Source organism: Ptiloglossa arizonensis, chromosome 5 (assembly GCF_051014685.1).
Source record: "Ptiloglossa arizonensis isolate GNS036 chromosome 5, iyPtiAriz1_principal, whole genome shotgun sequence".
NCBI lineage: Eukaryota > Metazoa > Arthropoda > Insecta > Hymenoptera > Colletidae > Ptiloglossa > Ptiloglossa arizonensis.
Window position 1 is genome coordinate 20,897,960 of NC_135052.1, and position 19,535 is coordinate 20,917,494.

At 36.8% G+C, this 19,535-nt stretch overlaps 1 protein-coding gene across 5 annotated transcripts in view; it reads right to left on the bottom strand.

Moving 5' to 3' along the window:
* Positions 1 to 19,535, bottom strand: part of LOC143146720 (A-type potassium channel modulatory protein DPP6) — a 172,302-nt gene that overhangs the window by 36,246 nt on the left and 116,521 nt on the right. Inside the window, exon 1 of one of the 5 annotated variants that reach the window (XM_076311280.1) lies at positions 16,238 to 16,445. The exons of the other annotated variants lie outside the window; for them this stretch is intronic. Within the exon in view, the coding sequence (XP_076167395.1) occupies positions 16,238 to 16,269 (32 nt within the window). The 5' untranslated portion in view covers positions 16,270 to 16,445. Of the gene's footprint in view, positions 1 to 16,237; positions 16,446 to 19,535 lie in introns of those variants that run through there. 5 annotated transcript variants of the gene reach the window in all.

Sequence of the window (19,535 nt, forward strand, 5' to 3'; positions counted from 1 at the left end):
CGAGCAATACGTTTTACATAGTGTTGCTCGAACAGGGCTACTTGTGAAACAAGCGAGTGACGTTGTTAGTTCGAACCGATGTGAATTTATTCCCACGGTTATCAGTGAAGGAAGAATAATGGTGTCGAGATGAGCACATTTTGAAGTGGCTACTATTTGAAATGGTCATATTTTAATACGGTCGTCTTTTGGATCGTTCAATTTTGAGATTATTATACTTTGAAATAGTCACTTTTTATTCCAATAGTTGTATTATGGAAACGATAACATTTCGAAATGGTTACTATTTGAAATGGTCATCTTTTGGATCGTTCAATTTTGAAATGTTTATACTTTGAAATAGTTACTCTTTATTACAATAGTGGTATTATGGAAATGATCACATTTCGAAGTGGTTACTCTTTGAAACGGTCATATTTTAATACGGTCGTCTTTTGGATCGTTCAATTTTGAGATTATTATACTTTGAAATAGTCACTTTTTATTACAGTAGTTGTATTATGGAAACGATCACATTTCGAAATGGTTACTATTTGAAATGGTCATCTTTTGGATCGTTCAATTTTGAAATGTTTATACTTTGAAATAGTCACTTTTTATTCCAATAGTGGTATTATGGAAATGATCACATTTTGAAATTTACTATTTGAAATAGTCATCTTTTGGATCGTTCAATTTTAAAATGATTATACTTTGAAATAGGTACTTTTTATTACAATAGTGGTATAATGGAAATAATCACATTTCGAAATGACTACCTTTTCAAATGGTCATCTTTTGAAATGTCCACTTTTAAAATGATCACACTTTGAAATGGTCATCTTTAAAAATGGTCAACTTCTGGAACGTCCACTTTTAAAGTGATCAGATTTTCAAATGGTCATCTTTTGAAATAGCTACTTTTTGAAATGGTCATCTTTTGAAATAGTTACTTTTTGAAATGGTCATCTTTTGAAATGGCTACTTCTTGAAATGATCACTACTTTTGAATAGCTACTTTTTGAAATGGCTACTTTTTGAAATGGCTACTTTTTGAAATGGTCATCTTTTGAAATGGTTACTTTTTGAAATGGTCATCTTTTGAAATGGCTACTTTTTGAAATGGTCATCTTTTGAAATGGCTACTTTTGGAAATGGCTACTTTTTGAAATGGTCATCTTTTGAAATGGCTACTTTTGAAAATGGCTACTTTTTGAAATGGTCATCTTTTGAAATGGCTACTTCTTGAAATGGTCACTACTTTTGAATGGCTACTGACGAAATGTTCTCTTTTTCAAACGATCGTCTTTTCGATACAAGGTGTACTATAATAGTCGGTCGACGCATAATTTTCAAGCCTCGATTACTATAAAAGGTGGTCATTTTGAATAACGTCACTATTTTGTTGCTATTGACTGTGCAAGTTAATTCTGATTAATTGGAAAGATATTTCTTATTCGCATTACGTCGAAAAGAATATATCCCAGAACTAGGTACACACATCTGCATCAATTGCATAGTTCAGAGTCGTCGAGATAGTTTCAAAGGATAGTCAACTCAAGAATCGGTCAGTTGTTAAGATTCAAGAATTTAATAGCAACTCCCGACCCAGTTGCATCGAGAATCTTAGTAATACTGTTTGAGAACGAATTTTATTCGCGGATTCAGTGCACATAATTGGAGAACGGGTTCTGTTTGCCCTTATGACGAGGAGGATTGAATATGAGCACGAGTTTCTTTTCATGCTCTACTTTCGGGTGAAAAGAGTAACGCTGTGTCTTCTATTTCGAACCGCGATCGTGCACGAAGCTTCAAAAAATCGTGGAAATATGCGGCTCTCCCACGATGGAAAAATATTATACTTGGGGAAAGTTCCCAGACACGCATTTCCATGCACTCCTTCCTCTCTGCCTTCGCTATTTCACGAATCCCTTTGACGTGACAAATTAAAACAAAATTCTAGTTATAATAAAAAAAGATCAAGTGAAACGCGTCGAGCATTGCGTATGAATTTTTTAAATGAATTTTTCCTGTCGCGTTCTTTTCCCACGTTCAAATCACGAACAATAGCTTCGGAAGAGTTTTCCAATACGTATTTTAAGAAGAAATTACAACATAAAGCATCCACATTTACGATCGATCATTGTTTGTCGTCAATACAAATGCATATACATTAATTTCAAGACATCGATGTATCTATGATTCATTATCCGAGCTACAGTAGATTGGTGTAACCTAGTATAGTAATATAGCAAAGTAGAATAGTTTAAAATGTATAGTATAGTAATAGTATAGTAATAAAGTAGTTTAGAATAAACTGGAATGGTAACATACTAATATAGTGGACTAGAATAAACTGGAATGGTAACATATTAATATAGTGAACTAGAATAATCTGAAATGGCAGTATACTAATATACTAGAATATTCTAGAAGTATAGTATAGTAGTTGAGTAGAGTAGAATATTCCAGATCACTAGTATAGTAATTTAGTAGAGCAAAATAGACTGAAATAGTACTACAGCAGTTTTATAGAGTACAATAGGCTGGAATGATAGTATAGTAGTTGAGTAGAGCAGAATATTCCAGAATACTAGTATAGTAATTTAGTAGAGCAAAATAGACTGAAATAGTACTACAGTACTATTTTTATAGAGTACAATAAACTAGAATGGTAGTATAGTAGTTTAGTAGAGTAGAATATTCCAGAATACTAGTATAGTAATTTGTTAGAGCAAAATAGACTGAAACAGTACTACAGTAGTTTTATAGAGTACAATAGGCTGGAATTGTATTATAGTAGTTTAGTAGAGTAGAATATTCCAGAATACTACTATAGTAATTTAGTGCAGCAAAATAGACTGAAATAGTCCTACAGTACTATTTTTATAGAGTAGAATAAACTTCTAGTTTTATAGAGTACATTAAACTAGAATGGTAGTATAGTAGTTTAGTAGAGTAGAATATTCCAGAATACTAGTATAGTAATTTATTAGAGCAAAATAGACTGAAATAGTGCTACAGTAGTTTTATAGAGTACAATAGGCTGGAATTGTACTATAGTAGTTTAGTAGAATAGAATATTCCAGAATACTACTATAGTAATTTATTAGAGCAAACTAGACTGAAATAGTACTACAGTAGTTTTATAGAGTACAATAAGTTAAAATGGTAGTATAGTAATTTAGTAGATTAGAAGAGACTGGAATGGCAGTACAGTGTAATTTATTCTATAGTAACGTAATACAGAATACTATTTATTGATGACCGGAAAAATCTTCCAATCGACTATACTTGACGTACAACAGAGAATCGTGCATTCCCAGCACCGTGTGGTTCTAAACATTAAAACTATCCCGCCGGATTGTGGCCAATGCATTCCAAACGAAGTTTCGAATGTAAGCGATACGACTGGTGGAACGTGTTCAGAAATTCCTGTTACACACCTCGAAACATGCACCACGGGGCGGCATTTCGCCGAATAGTAAAATAGCGGTGTTAGTAAGCCGCTAAGATACATAGTATTAGCACTGTACCGAACACGCTGGATTCCGTGGATGCGAAGGATATACAAGAAAAATATAATATTCCCTGTACGACGTTGGTGTGCACGGCGAGAAGAAAATATTTGCCAAGTTTGCCACGCGACGAGACTGTTCCCCGATAAGTTTTAGGCGTTTCACCGCGGAGGCGTCTTCGGCGCCCCGTTATGGGAATTATGGCTGCCAGGTAGGTGCGGTAAATATATCGCCGGTGAAACGTGCACCGAGAGATCCGTTCGCGGAACTCATAGTTTAATAGAAAAATGCGTGCGTAAATATAGAGAATGGAGGAGAACGCGCGATGGAACCTGGCATACGGAAAAGAATGAATCGAAAACGCGAAATAAAATTTTCAATCACGAGTTCTTGTTTTGGGGAAAATTCAGTTTGAAAATTTGGTTCATTGATCTTTATTTATGCATTTGCCAGCACTTTTCTTCTTTTACTTATTATCTTTCGTAATAGTACGAATATAATGTAGATATTGAAGTGTGAGGTTCTTTTCGAACTTAACCTCAAATTTTACTAGTGTCGTGTTTGTAAAAACTGGTGGTATTTACGAAATGAAAATTTCCATCACGAACTCTCCTTTTGGGGAAAATTCTGTTCATTGATCTTTATTTATGCATTTACCAGCACTTTTCTTCTTTTACTTATCTTTTGTAATAATACAAATATAATATAGATATTGAAGTGTGAGGTTGTTTTCAAACTTAACCTCAAATTTTACTAGTATCGTGTTTGTAAAAATTGGTGGTATTTACGAAATAAAATGTTCAATCATTAGTTCTTGTTTTGGGGAAAATTCAGTTTGAAAATTTGGTTCATTGATCTTTATTTATGCATTTACCAGCACTTTTCTTCTTTTACTTATTATCTTTTGTAATAGTACGAATATAATGTAGATATTGAAGTGTGAGGTTGTTTTCGAACTTAACCTCAAATTTTACTAGTATCGATATTTGTAAAAACTGGTGGTATTTACGAAATGAAAATTTCCATCACGAACTTTCCTTTTGGGGAAAATTCAGTTTGAAAATTTGGTTCATTGATCTTTATTTATGCATTTATCAGCACTTTTCTTCTTTTATTTATCTTTTGTAATAATACAAATATAATGTAAATATTGAAGTGTAAGGTTATTCCCAAACTTAACCTCAATTTCTACTAGTGTCGATGTTTGCAAGAATTGGTGGTATTGTCAATTTTCTGTCCATTTTTTAACAGGTTAGCGGTAATTAAATTCGAATCGCCATCGGTGTTTATAAAAACAAATGGAAACAACGAGCAATGGACAGACGGTAGCCAAGTTGTACTCAATTGCACGTGTGTCGCATGAATATTCAAAATCGATTTTCTCGAAAACGTTGTCCGGTTGCCAAAAACAGTCGTTCTACACATTCGATCTAATTTTGCACAGGGAATAGTCTCCACTGTATCATCCATCGTCAACCTGAACGAACATATTCAAGGGTGCATGTAAAATGTGATAAAAATTATTCGAACACGGAGACATGAATTTTGTAGAATAAGTAGCCGTATCTTTTCTTCTCGAATAAATTTGAATACAAAGAGATACACTATTCGGACCGAATAAACATACATGTGTTTTTTCATTGATAACGGTGAAACCAATTCAAATAAGATTTACGTATTATCGGGCTTGCTGTACAAATTGAATTATCATTTATATTCCATCGAATACCGGTAGAAGCGCATTACCTAATTTATACATTAATGTTTAATTCGGTACAAATTGAACATTTTACCGTTTCATCGAATTTCGATTGTCCTCCAACTTCATTAAACGTTCTTCAAATTATATTTGAAGAGTTATCATTTTTGATACCTCATATAAATTTCAAAGAAGAATATTTATTTTAAACTTTTCCTTTTTGATTTTGTTTTAGGATACTCGAATATCGTGAGAAATGAAATCAGCATTATTAACATACAACCAGATGTATCGAACATAATAAATTTTTCAACGTTCCAAAAATGATTTGAAATATGAAACCGAGCTGAAACAAATATTATAATATAAAAAAGAAAATATACAATTTGACTATAATACTTTTCAAGTAAATAATTAATTAAAACAAATATAACTTTATTACAATACTTTTCAAGTTTCCTTTCCAAGAACGATAAACTTTACCTCTAACCTATTAATTTTCAATCTTCTAAAAATAATTTGTCCTACAAAATTGCCTCGAAACAAACACACAGGAAAAAGAAAATACAAATTCTTATACGTCTATTTCTTTTCATAATTAAAAAAAAAATATATAACTTTATAAATATATAATACTTTTCAAGTTTCCTTCCCAAGAACGACGAACGTTTCTCTCTCTTGAAAATTGATCAGCTCTCATCGAACGAACTGCTACGTACCCCGCTGATTACGCGTAAACCATATGGTAATTAATCACCTCAGTTGTGAAATACCAATTCCCGCGATATATGTATTTTTTGATATTTTTGTTTTCGTTTCCCATCGATTCCCGATACGCGTCGCGGAACGAGCGCCCAGTCTTCCGAGGGATTTAGTATTTTCTATATCAAGTGCCTCTCCCCGTGTCGTTTCTGGTTTATATTCCGGCTACAATATGGCCCCTTCTGTGGGGGACTCCGGAATGGAAATTGGAAGTCGGGAACGGAATATCCGCTACCGTTGCGTTCGGGATTACCCTATTGTGCCGTTTTGCAAATGCAATGACGAAAAGAGAACACGGAACACGAGCCCGCGTCGATGTGTTTCGATTGATGTATCGGTAGGAATTAATCGACCGCGGAGATAATGGCCGCATTGGGCCTTTGACGTTCGGGCTATCGGTTCGGTAATGAAACACGGAATAATTTTCCTACAATTACAGCCTCCGTCGCGGGAGTCTTCGATAATGTGCATCTGAAAGTGCTCCACTTCGGTATTTTCGTTTCGCGAAAGGGACAAATTTCCTACCGATCCCGATCGTCCGATGCGAGATACATTTCACCGAACTGATGCCAAATGTGTCGTTTGTAACATTATACGAACGTATTATTTGTGTAAATAATGGTTTCGGAAGTATTATTTGTATAATAGTAGTGGTAATGAATAATAGTTTCTAAAGTATTATTTATATAATAGTAGTGGTAATAAATAATAGATTTTAAGATATTTATATAATAGTATTGGTAATGAATAATAGTTTCTAAAGTATTATTTATATAATAGTAGTGTTAATAAATAATAGTTTCTGAAGTTTTACTTATATAATAGTAGTGGTAATAAATAATAGATTTTAAGGTATTTATATAATAGTAGTAGTAATGAATAACAGTTTCTAAAGTATTATTTATATAATAGTAGTGGTAATAAATAATAGTTTCTAAAGTATTATTTATATACTAGTAATGGTAATGAATAATAGTTTCTAAAGTATTATTTATATAATAGTAGTGGTAATAAATAATAGTTGTTAGAGTGTTATTTATGTAAAGAATACTTTCCAAAGTATCATTTATATAAATAATATTATTATTATTATTAATAAATGGATAGCTAATGTGGAAGAAACGGTCCAGCTAAAATACTATTTCGAACCTAACCTATAATTTAAACCGTCGCCTTCGAATATAACAGAAGTTATCGATGATACTGATTTCGAATAAAAATTAAATGATTTTGAGAAAATAATAATGTAACCTAAGTGTTCTTTTTTCGTTAGAGGACATACGAAGGTAAACTTGATTTTTGTAAACAAAATAGGTAATATGCACAAATAACCTCTTATGAATATTTGTAATGGAATCTTGTCACGCAGAACAACCAATCATATTCTAAACTCTTTGTTATACATTGATGAACTAAAAAATGTATCATTCCATTCTAAAGAATTAAGTTAACCTTCTCTATGTACCCATATATAGCAAAGGTACCTCATTGACTCAGAACGAGCTTGAATTACGCGTCATTGAATCAGTTCCAAAGCCAGTTATCGGATTCTACAAGCAAAATAATGTCCAAATAAAAACACCAGGTTGACCTTGCCTCTTTCATTTACATTGAAAATATTTTCACCGTATACCGGACCCTATTAAAAGCATCCGACGCTGAACGTTTCTTCCACTCTTGAATAATTAAAAACAGAGGAAAAATTTCACGGTATAAAGTTATCTCGAACACCCGGTGCACATCTAAAGTGGTCTTACGCGAAATTAATTAGAAGAGGCGAAAAGCTCCCAACGCTGTCTGCGGCGAGTACAAGCTTAAAGCATTTAAGCGTCTCCGGACAGCATTCGTTCCGCAAACGAAAAACGATTACGGGATCCGAAACACCATTCACTATTTTCTCCATTCGTGATTCTGTAATTAACTCGATACTTCGAACGAGCGGACGCAATGCCCGAGAGATTGACGAATAAATTCTCTATAGAATTCAAAACTCTACCGAGCACATTTCGAACAGTTGTGCCAAGAACAGGTAGAAAAGAGTCTAAAAGAATGTTAGCCTTTCTGGAAGATGCTTCATCGTTTCATATAAACACATACCTAAAATTTAATTACTCCTCTAACATAGTCTCTAATAACCTAAAAGGATCTCTATGTTCCTAAACACCAAAAGTAACACTAAAAAAAAGTTCTTAAACACTAAAAAAAAATAAACATTCGACTCAACGACAATTGGTTCTTTTTTCGCTCCTCCCACACATACACACACTCACACACACACATTTATTTATATCCAAACGCACACCAAATATCCACTCTCACAATTATTTCTACGCATCACCGCCTAATTAATCCTCGATCCCCCGCAACCTGATTGATCACCGTCCTTTGTCAACTTAATTGAGGTTCAACGTAAGCATCGTTACGCGATAATTATAAAGCACCGGCGGCATCCGATTCGCTCGAAAACAAAGCGAAATTACCACGGGAACGCGAACGTCTCGTCAGCGCTACCCCCACTCCTCTTCCTACTCCCTACCACCAATCTCTCCCCACCACAGCTCTCTCGTGGCGGTCAATTTGATTTCCAAGCCTCTGTGTAATTTTCCACGCGTCGAAATACCGACGAAACCGGCTCGCTATTTTGTCAAACGCACCAACCCTCTTCACAATTCGCGAAAGAGGAAACGGCATAGCTAATTTTGCGAAATTCACTCGACTTTTAGACTTCTGGCCCCCCTTCTCCCGCACCGTAGTCACCCAGGTGTTCACTTGGCACCGTGGTTGCATTATTTACAGCTCGCGCTGTATTTCACGGTGCTCGTAAATAATGCGGGCCGCTAATGCTGCCCCCTGTACCCCCACCCCCGCCCCTCGTGCCCCCTACCGAAAAAGGACGCCCGTTATTCGCGCAATATAACTTCGCGTGTGCACACGACGCTTGACGTAACTGCGATATTTGCATGTTTACAACGGTTGCCACGTTCCCGATGGAAATAACATATATTTTTCAGGGGGGTCGTCGTATGGGTGGGGGATTCGCGAACGACATCGAACTTTTCAACGGGAAAACTCCTTCGAGGTTTTTCCAATATTCCGGGCGAGAAGCTTGCCGACAGCTGCGCGGGATTATGGTCGTTGGAAGGGCTCGTTTCGATTTAATTATTGCAAATTCTCCCGCCAATTCTCCTACCCCGCAATCAGGTACACCGTGTGGTGGGGGAAGGTTCGCGTGAAATATTGTTCAGTGAGTTTTCTAGTTCCATGGAATGTCTAGTTCCAATTTTCGTTGCTAGGGAACGATTGTACAGTTTTTGAAAATCTTATCGTGGAAAATAAAAAAAAAAAATTGTTGTGCAGAGTTCACTGTCGATATCGTGAAATGATGGTCGAAGACGTTCGATGTTATGGAATTTTGGTTACTATTGCGCGAGAAGTATCGCGGAGACGAATCCAAGGCTCGATGACAATGAAAAATGTTTATGTAAATGGTGCACGATGTAATCTCGTTTTCGTGTTACCGCCTGTCTCATCAATTGTTACTGGTACTTTGAATAATAAAACGGAGGCGTTGTTGAAACATAAAGCCAGCGATAACTCCGAAAAAGAGATTTTTATACAAACGTTGCCCCTAAATCTCTCCCTTGTAACATAACCTCACGTTGTTAGGGACACCCCGTATAGTTGAACATGAAAATGCCTACCGTTCCAAATACAACTGATCGATATCATCAAACGAGGAAGACGTAACATCTTCGAGGGGTCGGAATAACAATACCTTCAAGACTCTGAATGAATTTTGTTTTTATATATTGGGATTGGATACACGGTGTTGTTCGATTCTTTCATAAAGAAATTAAAGTTACTTCTATTTTTTAACGGTTAGGCCCGATACTAAACAAAAATTGCTCCATATTCTACTTACTGATAGTATTGCACCTATCATCAAAAGATCAAAAGATACTGTATGAAGTTGGAAAGAATGCATCTGACGGAAATTCGTATTTTCGTCCATAAATCGGGTTTTTGTGTTAGTAATGCTAATAGTAATTTATGTGATATGAAATTCGAATGAATAAGAAAATAATTCTTTGTAAAACTCCATATTCTACTTATTGATAGTATTGCACCTTGTTAACTCGAGTGCAATTTTTCGTTCTCTCTACAATACATCTAGATAACTAGAAACTGTACATCTTAGCTCCACACTGTACGCAAAGAATTAATTAAAAAATTGGGGACAAAAGATGACAAATAATGTATTGTATGATATTGGAAAGAATGCATCTGACAGAAATTCGTATTTTTGTCCATAAATCGGGTTTTTGTGTTAGTAATGCTAATAGTAATTTATGTGATATGAAATTCGAATGAATAAGAAAATAATTCTTTGTAAAAATTATTGACGCTATATATAAATTCTATTCAAAAACATTTATTCCATATATGATACCTGTGCACTGTGGAGTACATTGCCAGTGTAAATGACGAGTGTTTAAGATAGAGTGAATAAGTTACGAGGCAAGTATGAATGGATTCTAAGAATGCACGTGGTCTTTTCGACGTGAGAAGATACACGGTGTTTGTGGAATATGTGTGGTTTCAAACATGCGGTACGATAAGTCGAATGGAAGTTGGTTGCGATCAGAATAGTTCCAGAGTCGTAGAGTGCAGAGAGACGAAGTTTTCAGAGTCGTTAGGATTAGAGTTCATGGCAGTTAGTTTAGCTTTATTCAAATACAATATAAATATATATGCTTATTTAAAAAAGATCTGATCCTTTAAACCACCTGAGAGCTTAATATTAGCTTTTGCATAATGTATGTATATAAAGGATCGTCAGCATAGCAAGCAGGGTTTAATGTATTTTTTAATTAAATATTCTTTTTTTTTGTTCAAGCTATCCTCTGTAACGTAGATGGTCTTTATGTTGGTTAAAGGTCTGGACTAGTTCTAGGTATTTTATACAAGTTAAAGATCTGATCCTAATCTAGTTCAGATATCGTGTAGGTCTACTCTATGTCTAATTTGTGTCTAGTCTATGTCTAGTTTATATCTAGTACCACCTAAAACAGGCTTAGTTCAAGTCTGGTCTAGACTCGACCAACATCTGGTCTAGGGCTAGTTTTGGTTTGATTCAGATCTGGTGTAGATCTATTCTACGTCCAGTCTACATCTACTCTACATCTACTCCAAACCTAGCTCAAGTTTAGTTCAAGTCTGGTCTAGACTCGACCAAGATCTGGTCTAGGGCTAGTTTTGGTTTGGTTCACGTCTGGTCTAAATCTAGTCTAATTCTGGTTCAGATCTGGTTCAAGTCTAATCCAGTTTTAATCCAGGTTTGATCTAGTTCTGGTCCAGATCTGGTTTACGTCTGATCTAGTTTTGATCCAGATTTAGTCTAGGTCTATTCTAATTCAGGTCCAGGTCTGGTCTAGGTCTGTTCTAGTTCAGGTTCAGTTCTGGTCTAGGTCTAGTCTAGTTCTGGTCCAGATCTGGTCTATATTTGGTCTAGTTCAGATCCAGATCTAGTCTAGTTCTGGTCCAGATCTGGTCTATATTTGGTCTAGTTCAGATCCAGATCTAGTCTAGGTCTGTTCTAGTTCAGGTCCAGGTCTGGTCTAGATCTGGTCTAGTTCAGATTCAGATCTGGTCTAGGTCAAATCTAGTTCTGGTCCAGATCTGGTCCATATTTGGTCTAGTCCAGATCCAGATCTAGTCTAGGTCTGATCTAGTTCTGGTCCAGATCTAGTCTACATTTAGTCTAGTTCTGGTCCAGATCTAGTTTTAGTCCGGTTCAAATCTAGTCTAGGTCTAGTCCACGTCTGGTCTACTCCTAGACTACGTTTGAATTTAGTCAAACGTAAAACGTGTTAAATTCCACTTGGACAATACTCACGACCATACATACCCTTAACGAAACAAGCAACGTCTAATTTAATTCCTCCGTAACAATGCCAAGGTGGAGACAGTAATTTCCCTCAACGAAGAAGGAAATTTACAAACTGGATGGAAAGTGGTCTTCTCAGTGACGTAAGATTGAAAAATTCGATACGAGGCGAGTGTAAGGGTCGACCGATTGGTTTCGACCCATTGGAACGGGGCATCTTCGTTTGAAACTGATACAGACAAGCACGGACAGTTTCAAAAGGGTGGTAACGAGAGCCGATAAGCGCGAGCCAAGCCGGGACGATGTTTCTTTCTGCTGGATTTCATCGACGGCTGGTTGGAAGGGGCGCTGGAAAATTTTCGCGAGATAACGTAACGTTTATTGGCTCGCGAAACGATTCGCAGGAGCGAGAATATCGGGTCGCGGCACGAGCCAGAGACTCCGGTAAGCTTTATCGGATTCCAGGACAGTCCAGAATTATAGGCGTACATGAATTTCTTCGGGCTTTGGCCCCGTGGAATATTTCTTTTTTTTTTTCATCGCAGTATCGACCGCTTTTAATTTGAACAGTTTCTATCTTTAAACCGGTTTCGTACCAAGCCGTACATCGCATAAATAATTCTCCAACGTATCGATTTTCTTTTTTCACAAATATCGGGGAAACTTTTTCCCCTGAAAATTATTCCTACAAAAATTGTTCCTCACCTTATACATCCATAGAAAAATAACAACCCCCTGCGCGAGTATAATTTAAATAACAATACAGCAAAGAGGATTGAAACTGTTCACATATACACTTTCATCGTTACCGATTTCCTTTTTTCTCTTTTATCGAATTCACTCCTATTCTTCTCATTATGGTGCACTTACGATTATTGTAACCTTTTCATTCGACCTTTCACGAAACAAAGGCATTGTTCGATTTAAAATTCGATTCAAGGTATTTCGTTATACGTATTCGTTCTATTTGTTGTATAATGCACAAGTCACAACTGTCGTACCAATGAGTACGATACAGTGACAATGAGCATTAATTAACTTCGTTTCGAAGAACTTAGTCCATGTTTTCGTTTATCCACGAGCTATCGAGACACTCGAGTGTCACTACTTAGATGCTTCACTCGGTGTATCAGGCATCGTTCAGAAGCACCAGTCGTTTGGCTCGTGAACTGGTGTGCTTCGCGTTTTTCATGACGTGAAATAACAGGAAACTGTTTCGAAATGGACGAGGAGTACAATGACGAGGAATTTCTTAAATTCATCCGTGGCTGTAGCTACACGAGATAGCGTAGATATTTGCAGCCGGGAATAAACTTCCTACGAATTGTCGGAAAGTACTTGTTGTTATTGGCGACGGTGAAACTCTGAAGATGGCTCGTTCTGAGTAGCAAAAGACTCGGGAATACTCGGGGAACACTTGTGAAAACAGTGATCGCTAGTTTCGAGATTTCGTAATAAGACGAACAGTCTCGTAAACTTGCAATTAAATTTCACGTTCGGTAATACTTCGGTTACTTTCGGCCACGTTAACGATCCTCCACGAGCAATTTTACGGTCGTATTTGAGCCCAGGATCATTCCAAAAGTGCCCAAGTGTCCTGGATCTGTAACAACGTTACTCGCCAAGCAGAATTTCACTGTTCTTTGAAACGTTCACTGTCACGTCACGAGTCTACGCGCCAATATTTCCTTCACCGCGGTCTCGTGTTTCGAAAAACCATGGAATTTTATCTCCGGAGAAATTTTTCCTCGAGATGAAAATAAATATAACGCTATTGGGTTAAACGTGCAAATTGGGGGGAAAAAATTTGGTACGGTTTCACGAGAAACTTTCGCGTAACTGGCTCAGTCGTTTAAGTGTTAAGCAGGTAGCTGGAAGTTCGTCGAAAATATAAAATTTGCTTGGAAATTAACGAAAGTACTCGAAAATGTAAAATTTTTCCTTCGAGGCGAACCCGGTCGGGCCAGAATTTCATCCGAGTTCCGAAATACAATTTTCCAAATGCTTCACTTTTTTGTCACACCATTGCACAGACGTTTAACATTCTGCGCAACTCCCGCTGATCGGTATTCAGTTCACTTATACTGCAGAGCTGTGTTTGCAATTTTAAGTCGCAAGTTCTGACGCGTCTAACTGTTCGTTGGTGTTTAATTTTTCTACGACACGATTCGTTGGAAACTACCGAGCGGATTATGCATTCGTCGAGTCTCGAGTTTCCAAGTCAGTCGAAGTTTGCGCGAATAGAAATCTCATTAATCGTTATCAATGGAATTTATTCGAATGTCGTGCTTTCGAAATATTTCGTCGAGTGATAATAATTTAATGCGTTCAACAACGAATTGAAGATTATTCACGAGTGGCCTCGAGCGAAGATCAAAAAGTAAAATAATTATACTTAAAATATAGTAAGTAAATATACTTAAAATAAGTATGAAAGAAAAGTATACGTACTATTTACGGAACAGTCTTAATAATTGAGTTATTTATCGTACGGGAGCACCGAAGCGTGGAGAAGTTTCAACAACTCGAATTTCAAATTAGCAAGTTTAAATTCAGCGATTGTGGACATAACACTATTCGATTAACCTCTATTCCCCCGTTATAAACTCTTAAGTGGGCCAAGTAAAAACCGGGGAAAATTCAATTTATCGTCTATTTCATCGATCGTATTATCGTAACATGGATCGAGAGTATTGGAGGATACTAATTCGCGAGTTTGGCGAGTCGAAAATTGTTAAAAATTCGAAACTATGCAAGAATGTAGTCGCTAATAACGCATACTTGAGTGTAGTTGCTAAACGGTGAAAAATATAAACGGAAAGTTTAATTAAAAATTGTACGCTTTTTCATAGAGAATTTTGAAAATTCGAAGTACAATTTTGAAAATTCGAAGTATAATTTTGAGAATTCGAAGTATAATTTTGAAAATTCGAAGTATAATTTTGAATATTCAAAGTATAATTTTGAAAATTCGAAATATAATTTTGAAAATTCGAAGTATAATTTTCAAAATTCGAAGAGATTTAATTTGTAATATTCAAGGAGAATTAATTTTCAAAATACGAAGAAAATTAATTTTCAAAATTCGAAGAGATTTAATTTTCAATATTCAAGGAGAATTAATTTTCAAAATATGAAGAAAATTAATTTTCAATATTCAAGGAGAATTAATTTTCAAAATATGAAGAAAATTAATTTTCAATATTCAAGGAGAATTAATTTTCAAAATACGAAGAAAATTAATTTTCAATATTCAAGGAGAATTAATTTTCAAAATACGAAGAAAATTAATTTTCAAAATTCGAAGAGGTTTAATTTTCAATATTCAAGGAGAATTAATTTTCAAAATACGAAGAAAATTAATTTCCAAAATTCGAAGAAAGTTAATTTTCAATATTCAAGGAGAATTAATTTTCAAAATTCGAAGTATAATTTTCAAAGTTCAAAGAGAATTAATTTTCATAATTTCGTATCTCGCGTGAATATTCCGATGAAAAAATTATTAAACAATTTACAAAATAGACTCACTTCGAGCCGTAAAACCAAAATAGAAAAAATTACACGATGCGTTTTCAAAAATACCAAGGGGTTGTTCCAAAATCTCTAATCTCGTACATTTTCCAAAAAGATGCCAAATATAAAAAAAAAGAAGTTTACTTCAAAATCGTACGAGATTCGACGCGGTGTGAACAATATGAAAATAGAATTAATTTTCGAAAAATGTCGCACCACCCATAAAACACATCCTCACGATACATCGTCCACCATTACCTAGACTCTTTAATCGGCAGCACGTTGTAACGTAAAATCGGTCGACATTAAAATTCTTCGACACTGAAGAACGAACGTACAAGTTTCCCGATCCGCGTCGTATGTATCTTGTTATTGCAAGTTGCTTGAACACCCTCGCAATATCGAGTAGACGTGGATGGCTTGAATGGGACAGGAGTACAGTTATTGCCAAATGTTCGCGCGACCGAGAAAATTGAGCAATAGTACGAGGCGAGAATCTCCGTAGGGTTCCGTATTGCCAGCGATTCGTGTGGATTCGCAGGTGTGCAACGACGCGGGGCCAAATACTCTTTTAATGAAACGTGGAACGATACGTCCGCGAAACGAGGAAACCTTGATCGTAGGGACCGCTCGGGTAACCGATTCGCGTTGTACAGGTGAACATTCCGCTAACGAGTGGAAAATAAAGCAACGAGTCATCGGTAGAACACCGCGAAGAAGCTCGGAGAAAAAAACATGGCGATACTGGTCGTGGATAAAATCGAATCCAACGAACGAGCTCGATCGTGGCGCGAAGTGGTCGCGGAGAGTGCAGATCGGACACGGTGGCCAACGCGTGAAAAACGTGGAAGCGAGGTTTTATGGGAAGTTGTTTGCTTATCTTCTGACAAATTGATCGGCGTATTGGCCATCGCTGTTCCTCGTCAGCACTGGCTTCCAGAAATAGCACGATCAACGCAACGTTTCGCCGATGAGAACCGTGTCGTGCGCGAAACACTTCATTCTCGTTCGGACACTTGTTTCGACACCGTTCCGCTGTTATTTTCACCGACCTGTTCGAGGTATATCGAACGAACCGTAATCCTTCGTCACCGAGGAACGAGGCACGACTGAGAGGAATCTTTCAGCCAGACTTTCTGGCTCATTGCCCTCCACACCTCAGTGTACTCTTTGTCCCTCGCCGTTCCTCTCTTGACGTGTTATAAATTATATGTATATATATATACACACACGCACACACAAAGGGAGACACATACACGGCCCTGATCGTGTATTGTTAATCGTTTACAGTGCCATCTACCCGATGAATGCGCAGAGGCGAGTGAATAAATTCAGTTACAGTCCAGGCCGATGCGTTACACTCCTCTCACCGCTCGGTGAGCGTTTCTCGTAACGTAACACCGAAAGTGTTCTCTGTGACGATCGAACGAACGCGCTAGGTGATTCTACGTTAAAAAACGAATCGAAAACCTGGAGGACCATGTGTCGATACAAGGTCGCGTTTACGAGGAAATCGTCACCGAACGTTAGCCGGGGCGCGGGACTAGCCCCGCGCCCCGAATAACTTCCAGATCGATTCTCTCGCGAACGAAGTCTCGGGTGAAGAAACTTCACTGAATGTTTTCTCTTCGTTTTTTCGCGTAGAATCGTCCTGTGTACTTTTCCCCAAAAAAGAAAAACGATACACCCCTTAAAATCCTACTCGAAAGAAACTCTCTTTCTCTCTCGTGCTCGGTGCACCATCGCGAGACCTTCGTGGCGTAAAGTAAATAGTATCGAGCAGTGGATCAAAAGGCTACGTCTCACCAATCGCCTGCGGAATCGTGCGCACGATCTCATTTCGCGGAAAGAGCTGACTCCTCGGACTTTGGTCAGCACTGTTCACACCGAAAGACAATGTCCGACTGGTCTGCCCTCGCGCCGATGGTGAAAGCGGTGACCCTTTTCGCTCGTTTCTCTCTTTTTTGCGCTAGCAGGAAGTTCAAAGGGGTGAACATATGCCGATTCGCCCCCTCCTCGCGCCAACGATCCTACGGGGGTCGCTAACAGGCGGATGGAAAGGGTCGATAATCGAAGAGAGGAAGTTCCGTCGGTGGGTCGCGCGTAAAATGCATCCGTTGCTCGTATTGGCCGGCGGTGGTTCCAGCCCGTTGTGGAAACGTTGGAAAAATAAATTCATGGAATTTTCATCGACACGGGGACCCGATCGGCCCGTTCCATCGGTGTCTACTCGCCCGATATCGGATAATTTAAACTCCGAGCCGCTTCTAAATTCATCCGCACCGCCCGAGAGACGGGACATGGGGGATTATCGCGGTGAGTATCGCGCAAAAACGCGCAGGAATCTTGGGGTGGTGGTATCGACCAAACAGAGGGCACCACCGTAGCCAACTGTTGAAGCATGTATACCGTATGCGCGAGTTTTTCGAATCGGACAGTTCACCATCGGCTCGCTCAACGAAATGAACAATGCTGATCGACTCGTAGCCTTATGATTTGTCTGATATTCATCATGGTTAACGATGACCATAATTTGAGGTTAGATGCGAAACACGCAGGTGGAAATTAAGGGCTTTTTCTCTCGTTTTCAATTTTTATTTGTATTGTTTCCAAGAACTCCAGGTGAACATCTGGAAGGAATATTCTTACTTTGTGTTTCCCTTTTCTTTGGTGTATAATTAACCTAGTCGAATCTAATTGTGTTCACTTTTTGGGTATATTTATTGTTGACCAATAGAATCACACACTGAACACGTGTATTATAAATAGCGAGTAGATACGAAAAATTATTCCTTGTAATAATCATTACTCCATAGTGTTATTTTCGTTTTATTCCATTTCGTTATTATTCCATAGTCTTCATTTTCGTGATCAGTATTTATTAGTCATCGTTTCGCGATCATCACATTCGGTTTATAATATTCGGGTATTCAGTACACGTTCCATCGATATTCATTTCTATAAACTTTTTTTTATACAATAAAGAGTCTATTTCGATGGTCAAGTGTGGTCGATTACATATTTGCAGTCTAATTATAATTATATAATATATAAGAAATATAATTTATAATTCTAATTATTCAGATAGCATTAATTTGTTCTTTTCGACAGTCAAGTACGACCAATTTCACATTTGCAAACGGTCTAATTAACACATTGTGAACGGATCACGAGAATTCTCGTATTTTCTGTTCTAGAGCTCGTGGCCAATCACGAGAATTCTCGTATTCGCGTTGTTGTTGTTTAGAGTGGAGCAGTGTAATGAAAAACGAATTCGCTAAAGTTATAAATTCTATATGGAATTAAAAATGATTGGTATCTTATTTTTACTAATAAAACTAACTTGATTTTTATATGAATCGAATATTTTATAGTGTTCAATAATCATGGAGAACGACGACCACATGATAAAATTCTGGATAAATTTACTGACAATTTTTTAAATATTCCAAATGAAAGTGAAGATATTGATCATTGCGAGAATGATACTGAAAGTGAAAGAAGCAAAGAGAATGACAGTAATAATAATGAAAATGTGGGCAGTAGTGATATAATTATTCCTAATTTCAAATGATTTCGAATCTGAAAGTTTAAATAATTCTCCACAGATGTTAAATACAATTTTCATTTTGGTTGTCCAGATGACTGGTCAAAAAAAGACTTCCGATCTAATCATCAAAAATTTGAGATTAATTTTCTCAAATCATCGGAATTATAAATTATAGAATTGAACTGTAAAAATATGTAATTGTGGTGTTAAAATCACATGTTCTGATTCCAAGAACGTCATCGAAATCACCAATATGATTTCAAGCTGACCACTGAGTAAAGCTAGCAGTAGAATTATAAATTATCTAATTGAACTGCAAAAATATGTAATTGTGGTGTTAAAATCACATGTTCTGATTCCAAGAACGTCATCGAAATCACCAATATGATTTCAAGCTGACCACTGACTAAAGCTAGCAGTATAATTATAAATTATCTAATTGAACTGTAAAATATGTAATTGTAGTGTTAACATCATACCGATATTCTAATTCCAAGAACCTCATTGAAATCACCAATATGATTTCCTCAATTAAAGCAGTAAAACTACTGGTTCGCAATCTGTTAACATCGTTTATAATTCCAACAATTCTGGTAACATTAATTCGTTCGAAGCAATGTCTGCGCG